This window comes from Pteronotus mesoamericanus, unplaced genomic scaffold, assembly GCF_021234165.1.
Source record: "Pteronotus mesoamericanus isolate MK-2021 breed Mesoamerican mustached bat unplaced genomic scaffold, CSHL_Meso_final contig_58, whole genome shotgun sequence".
NCBI lineage: Eukaryota > Metazoa > Chordata > Mammalia > Chiroptera > Mormoopidae > Pteronotus > Pteronotus mesoamericanus.
In genome coordinates this window covers 8,160,684-8,167,700 of record NW_026555205.1, presented here as the reverse complement: position 1 = coordinate 8,167,700, position 7,017 = coordinate 8,160,684, and the positions used below count along the sequence as shown (strand labels likewise).

Genomic DNA, 7,017 nt, shown 5'->3' with positions numbered 1-7,017 from the left:
AGAGACTCAATCACAAAAGCATTCCAGAAAGCAAGCAAAGCAAAAATATTCACTAAACCGACTACTGGAATGAAAACTGCTGAAGCCCACCTCTTTCCTTCATTGGGAAAGAAGCACGTTCTACTAAAGAGGGAAGGCACTTGAGACTGGAGACATCACTGTCTGAAATCATTTCTTGAGAATGTCTCCAAACACACTGATAACAACATTGCATAATGTACACAGATTTACTCAAAGTCTTATTTTCAACTCTAATAGCTCCTACTCTTCCTTATTTCTTCCTTTGGAAAAGTAACCCTTTTAAGAAACTTACACTGTTGCAGGTAGGCTGTCTTTAAGGTCCCCCCACCCCGGCCCCGCCCCGCCTTCCTCCAGCCTTACGATCTTGCTTTCCCAGATTTCCCAGAAGACACACCAATTAGCTGTTTTAAATGCTTTTTAAACCTTTGGAATAATACTCATACCCATTATAAACTTTTCTCTATACTCTTTGGGGAGAGTTACATGAAGAAAAAAAGGCACACAGAAGGTGACTTGCCTGTCACTACTAGAGAGAGAGAAAAGGAACACTCAAAGTTTTCAACAATGTGGAAAAGCCAAATAAATCAACACAAAAACACATTCTGGAGCCAGATATGCTCTTCTTTTAATCACTTGTTGTTTTGGATCATTTATGCTTTATTCCCCCAGATATTTATGGTAACAACTGAGATTTAATCTTCTTGGTAAATCATAGTAAACTAGGTTAAGGATGACTGCTTTTCAAAAAGTAACTTTCAGGGAATAAAGTGGTCCTCTCCTAAATGCTAACAGGTGATTATTACCCCTTGATATTCTGTGCTCTTATTAAAACTCCTGCAATGAACTACGGGTATTTGGAGAAAAACACATTTTTTGTTGTTGATTTGAAAATGAGTTCATGGGATTCAATTCAAGGTGTCCTGTTTGCATAAATCATTAAGTGTAAGGGGAAGATATTTGAAAGCATCCTCATGCTACAAGTGATAATCGGTACTTTCCAGATAAAGAAATTGGATTTACATATGACTGGATTAAAAAGTTAAGTTTTTCTGCCAATATCAGAGAGTACTGCAGGCGTAATTAAAACTGAATTCTATTTTCCATGCTAGATAGGCATCACCTGATGAAAATTAACTCACTCTTTCTTAACACCGTAGACATAGTAGCGCATCGATTCATTAAATAACCATCAACTTTAGGGAAATTAATTATAAAATTACTAACCTCTTTGGGAAGCGTCGAACTGCTTGTCGTCAGGTCTGGCAAAGTCCATTTTCACATAAGTATTGTTGTCTTCAGAATCTTCTCGCTCGGGGGGTCTTGGCAGGCGGCGGCGAGGAGGTGGTGTGGGAGCGGCAGCTGCAGCGCTAGCGCCGCCAGCCTCGTTCTCACCTCCAGCAAGATCTGCAGCTGGGTTTGAGCCTTTAGGGTTCGAGTCACTGGCAACAACCTGGGCACCCCTTACTGCTTCGGCACTAGCAGCATTAGCAATCGGTTGGAACCAGCGGACAGAGGCAGAGTTAAATCCAGCGGCGGCCTCGAAGCCCGCGGCGGCTGCGCCCATGCCCGGGGCTGCGGCGAGGGCAGAGGCAGCGGCTAAAGCCCGGTCCACAGCTAAGGTTGGAGCAACGACCACAGCGGCGGCCGAGGCTAAGGAAGCGTAGAGATCTCTCTCCAGGCTGTCGGTTGGTAAAGCCGAGACAGCGGTTCTGGCGGATGCAAAGAAACTTTGCAAACGGCTTTGTGGGTGTCTTCTCTCTAGTTCTTCTTCCTGTTCGGAGCAGCGGCTGGGGAAGAGAGAAATGTCCATACAGCACTCCGAAAATGGGTCGACCACATAGATTCGACCTGTTTCGGCATCATAGCGAATGACACGCTCAGCAAAAGGCAAGGCTGGTGTCATTGCTTGGTTGAACATAACTTCAATGTACTCACACCCTTCCTCATTAGCATTGCCACCTGTAGCACTGGTAAAAAGAGGCAGAAGTGGCCACCTAGCACGGCCCTGAGAGAAGCGGTTGGCACCGGGAATAGCTCTTAAAAGATTTGAGAGGACGTTTGCAGGATTTCGAAATGGCACTCTGAACTCAAGATTCACGTACTGAGAAAAGGCTGACTGTCTGGGATTAGCAATTATGCCCCACGACTGTGGCAGTCCTTGAGTAAAGGGGACTGGCATATTACTGCTTCTTTTAGTAAAGTCAATGTTGACATAGTCACTAGAGCTGTCAGGCTCTCTCTGCTCTCGTGTGGACTTTTCTGGTCTTGGCTGGATTTTATTTCCTTTTGTAATAAAAGAAAGTCTGTGAGGTCTCTTAGCCTTGTCCTTGGGGGACCCATCCTCTGAAGGCTTTGAGGGTGGTCCCCCATCTCCAGGCTTTGAGTATGACTGGAGGGAAGCTTCAAAGCTCTCAACCGAAGGATCTGAGGCTGCGTATTTGGGGCCCCTGGTAGGTGCTTCTTTTTCTAGGCCCTTCCCCAGAAGTTTTCCAGATAACATTGGCACATACTCACTGTGGTTACTCTGTTCCAACGGGGAGCTCCGAAAAGGATTTGGCAGAGAGAAGTAGGAGCTCCAACTTTTGGAGGAAAAGTCCCCCTGAGGATTTCCGGGGTTTTTTGGAATTGCACCGGCCCCAGGAGCCATAAACATGTAATCACTGTCACTCTCATTGTCCTTAGAGTCATCCTCTTTATCAGAATCAGGTGCTTTTGGAGGACTTAAGGCAGGTGGTGGGCTCACTCTGGGAAACATCAGCATGTACCCTTTCGAATCTTCCAAAGAGGATCGAGACTGGCACTTTTTGGAAGCAGAAACATTTTGAGGAGCCATTGGCATATAATCACTAAAGCTTTCCAGAGGGGCAGCCACCCCTGCCTTCATTGGCACATATGGGTCCTCCTCATCTTCAAAAAAAGCTCTGGCTCTCTGGGGACCACAAACTGGACCTTCTGGGGTCTCTGCATCTTTGACTTCTTTGGCTACTTTGCGTTCTTTTGTGGCTGCTCTGTCAGCACAAAAATAAAGTCGGAATCTTCCCCCAGATTTCCCTTTTCCACCAGTTGCTCCAGCTGGCGGGGATGGAGATGGAGGTGGAGGTGGTGGAGGTGGTGGCATTTGCTGTTGCTTGCTTTGAATTATTTTGCCAAAATAAGATTTTTTCTTCAGAGATTTTTTATGTTCACCATTGCCATCGGAGCCTTTCCCACTTCCTGAGCTTTTGTCCCCTCCAGGGTTCATGCCAACACCTGAGCCATGGCTATGTCCTGCACCCTGGCCACTACCTGAGCCGTGCCCACCACTGGCTCCCTGGCCACTGCCTGAACTGTGCCCACCTGGGGGGCCCTGGCCATCTCCTGAGCACTGGTTTCCTCCTGCACCCTGGCCCCCTGAGCCTTTGCCACCTGAAACCTGGCCACCACTTGAGTCCTGGCCATCTCCAGAGCTCTGCCCCCTGCCTAAGCACTGGTTTCCTCCTGAGCTTTGGCCACTTGATCCCTGGTCACCTCCTGAGCCCTGGCCATTTCCGGAGCCCCAGCTGTTCATGGGCATATAGTCGCCTGCGTTTCCTTCCTGACCCTCTTGGCCTTGAGGATTTCCTTCTTCCACAGAGCTGCCAGAACCAGAACTAGATGCTTCAGAAAATAAGCAAGCTCTGTCGCTGGGGACTTCTGCAGTCTGCGGGGCAAGCACCAGGCTGGGTGATAGGCGCCGAAAAAAGCTGTCTGGCACTGAAATCGCTCTTCTGGACCTACGCGCTCTGGGCAGGTGCAGTCTTCTTCGCCTGGAGTGCGGCACAGGCTCGCGGGGTGTTATGTCGCGCCTGGTGAGGAGCATCTCGTTTTCCCGGTCACTTATTGCCCTGAGGTGGCAAAACTGCTCAAAGCGGGACCTTCTGAGCCAGCCGCCGGGCTCGAGCGGCATCATGTCCAGATGCCTCCTAGTGGACAGCAGGGTTAACAGGTGGGCGCCGATGCTGACGCTGTAGCTGCGGCAGCGGGCTCTGTATTCGTCTGCACACAAAGCTCTCATCTTCTCCAAAAAGAGCTCATGCATGTTTTGAGCCACTACACAGTCATCGACCTGCATCCAGAGCTCCCCTGGACCGATGACGGTGGACCTGCCTACTTCTAAGAAGAAATACTGTTCGGAGTGCCCGCAGCGACGGATGCTCAGGAGCTGGACAACCACGCTGGCCACTTCGGTATTCAGCCTCACAAATACAACCTCCTCGTCGGTAAGACAGAGTCGGAACACGCCGCTCAGCTCTTTTCTATGCCCTAGCCCCCTGGGTTTGACTATTACTTGCCACACATCTTTGTAGAAGGGTGGCTCCACCACCGCTGCGGCCGCAAGGGTGGCCGGCTCTCCATCTGGCTGCGCGCCGGGCTTACCGTAGCGGCGGCGTTTGCTCTCGAGGATGAGGCGGCTGAGCAGCAAGTACCAGCTCTCTTGCTCCGACTCGTTCTCGGCCACCATAGCGAAGTACTCGTCCTGGGTGAAAAGAGCGATGAGGTGTCGATACCTTGCGTCGGCTCGCTGGCTCACAGAGAAGCACTGGTACAGGGTGATCACGCGCCGAGGTGGGATGAGCGCGGGGACCGCGGCGCCTGAGGCGGCCGCCGCTGCTGCAGCCGCCGCGGCACGGACACTGTGCCGGAACTTCTTGGCATTTTCGTAGTATTCCAGCCGAGCTGGGGCATCGGCGGTCTCGAGTTTGAGCACGAAGTAGCGCCTGTGCCCATGCTTCTGCTTCCGCAGGTAGCCGCGTTTGCAGACGTCGTCACCGACGGGAAGGTCCTCCTCATCGGACTCGGAATGTGACCGGGAGCCAGTGGCTGTGGAGAGCCACATGCCTCCCGGACAAGACGACCCGGTCCCAATGAGTGCGGTTGGGGTTCCCGAGGAAAGAAGTGGGGTGGTCGCTACCGCAGCTAGAGCTGCCGCCGTAGCCGCTGCTGCAGTTCTCAGTCTCCTTGTCGCTGGGTCGCGAGCGAAGGAGCAACTCGCCATGGTGATGCACGGTGGTTTTAAGGTGAGTGAGGGGGAGGGGGGCCTCTGGGAAGGGAGGGCTGGGGGAAGAGGCCGTCTACCCCGGTCAGCCCGCCCCAGCCCCCTCCTACCTAAGCCCTCGCCCGGGCCCCCCCACCCCCGTCCACTCCGGGCACGCAGCGGCGGGCAAAACAACACGTGACCGCAGCCTCACGCGGTGGCCGCTTGGGCTCCAGCTACCAGCGCAGTGGTGGGGCTCGAGCTGCAGCTCGCAGAAGTGCGCAAGGGAGGGGGCGGCAGGCTTGAGAGGCGGGGCCACCTCCAACCCAGCCTAGACTGTCTAGGTGAATGTCCTGGCCTTTAGGCCCCCGGGGCACCTACGGGAGAAGGCGGGGCACTCTGGCCACGGTGGTCCCAACGAGGAGTCCACCAAGGCACAGAAAGGCGGGAGAAGGCCAGGAGGGGCAGAGGAGAAAGTGGCTCGAGATCGAGTCCGAGTGGGGGCACCACCGCCCACGCTCTGTTCGCTGGAGGGTGCTCGAAGTTGTGGGAGGGAGCAGAGCGCAACCTTGTCGGGCTGAGCCGAGAAGAGAGCTGGCACAGTAGCGGGACAGTTTGTTTGTTTATTTGGGAACTGGGAGCCAGGTGAAACTGTTGCAAGGTTCTCATTGGATGGGGTGGGAGCCAATGGGAGTGTCTGGCAGGGAGGTCGCTCTGAATTAATTAGTTTGGGGGACAGGAGGGGCCCTCAAGGCGAGGGGGCGTGGCTTGGGTCGCGGTGTGGGCTCCGACGTCTGGTTGTCGCGCATTCAGGCGGTAAACAACCCTTTCCAAGTAGCTGTTAATGGTAGTAATAAACTCATGTAAATCCATGAGCCGCGGTGACCCGGGTACAGAGCTGAGCGCCCTCTTTTTTTCCCTGTCCTTCACATAAATTCTCTATTCCTGTCACAGTCTGGTCGCTCGGGGTGAGCGCCGTGGGCGTCTTGGGAAAAAGTGTGGGCATCCCCCTGGAAACGTGTTAACGACCAGGGCTCTCAGACCTGCCGTCCCCCTCGCTGCAGGCACTCCCGAGCCTGCTCCAGCCCAGACAAAAGCCCGCGGCTCTAAGGCACAGGAATAACACCGATGCCTTAGAAATGAATATAATCTTTGATCAGAGCGCATTTCTAGCCCAGGAAACGCAGGTTGGCTAAAGATGGTGTTTGATTAATGGTGACTGAAAGCACAAATTTGGGGGGGCCTGCAAAGTATACAGCCATGTTGGAAAAAAAATTTAGACTCGAGTCTTACTGGAAAACACCAGTGCTGAGCTGTCGTGATATTTTCCCGCGGGAAATGCTTTGAAAGGCGCCTTTAAGAGAATTTCAAAATAATAAGTTTGTCTTTCCTTGAGCGAAGCCGAAAAACTTTAGAAGAAAAGCTTCTACCTAGAACAAAGGATCATGTCGAATACATATCCTGGAATATATTTTGCATCCCTCGCGTCAAGGAAAGGTTTTTGCCGAATTTCATTCTACAACCTGACACCACAAAAATAAGAACTACTGCATCCCACATTTCTGGAAAAACTGCTGGAGTGTAAGTGCAACCTCCTGAACTGTTTTTCAGTTTCCCATTATCTCCTCCCCTCTCCTCTCCTCTCCATTTCTCTTTCACTAGAATTTTTAGAAATGAGTTGATATTACATTAAAATGTCAAAGGAGTAAAAATAAATAAATGAATTAATAAAATGAAATAAAATGTCAAAGGAGTGACCACAATTGCAAAGACCCAATTGGGCTGGGGGAACGGGGGTGGGGGGGGACATGATATTCCTTTCTAAAAGTATAAAATGTTGGTTCACCTTTGCCCTAGGGTCGATGCTGCAAAGTATATTTTTTATAAAATATAAACGTGAACTAGACAGTGTATGCATTGTAAAATAAACTTCATCTCTGCCCTCTTAAAAATTTATTCTCTGTTGGAAACAGAATCAAAATAAACATTTCAATAAATGTTTT

The 7,017-nt window shown here is 51.1% G+C and overlaps 1 protein-coding gene across 1 annotated transcript; it reads right to left on the bottom strand.

Annotated features, from left to right (window-relative positions):
* Positions 1 to 1,240: 1,240 nt before the first annotated feature.
* IRS4 (insulin receptor substrate 4) lies at positions 1,241 to 5,035 on the bottom strand. Its single transcript, XM_054580422.1, has one exon. It carries the CDS (start codon positions 5,033 to 5,035, stop codon positions 1,241 to 1,243), a length of 3,795 nt encoding a protein of 1,264 aa, XP_054436397.1.
* Positions 5,036 to 7,017: the final 1,982 nt, after the last annotated feature.

Bases quoted from the DNA above. Each gene is read 5' to 3' on its own strand.
- IRS4 (XM_054580422.1), bottom strand. From the start codon at position 5,035: ATGGCGAGTTGCTCCTTCGCTCGCGACCCAGCGACAAGGAGACTGAGA.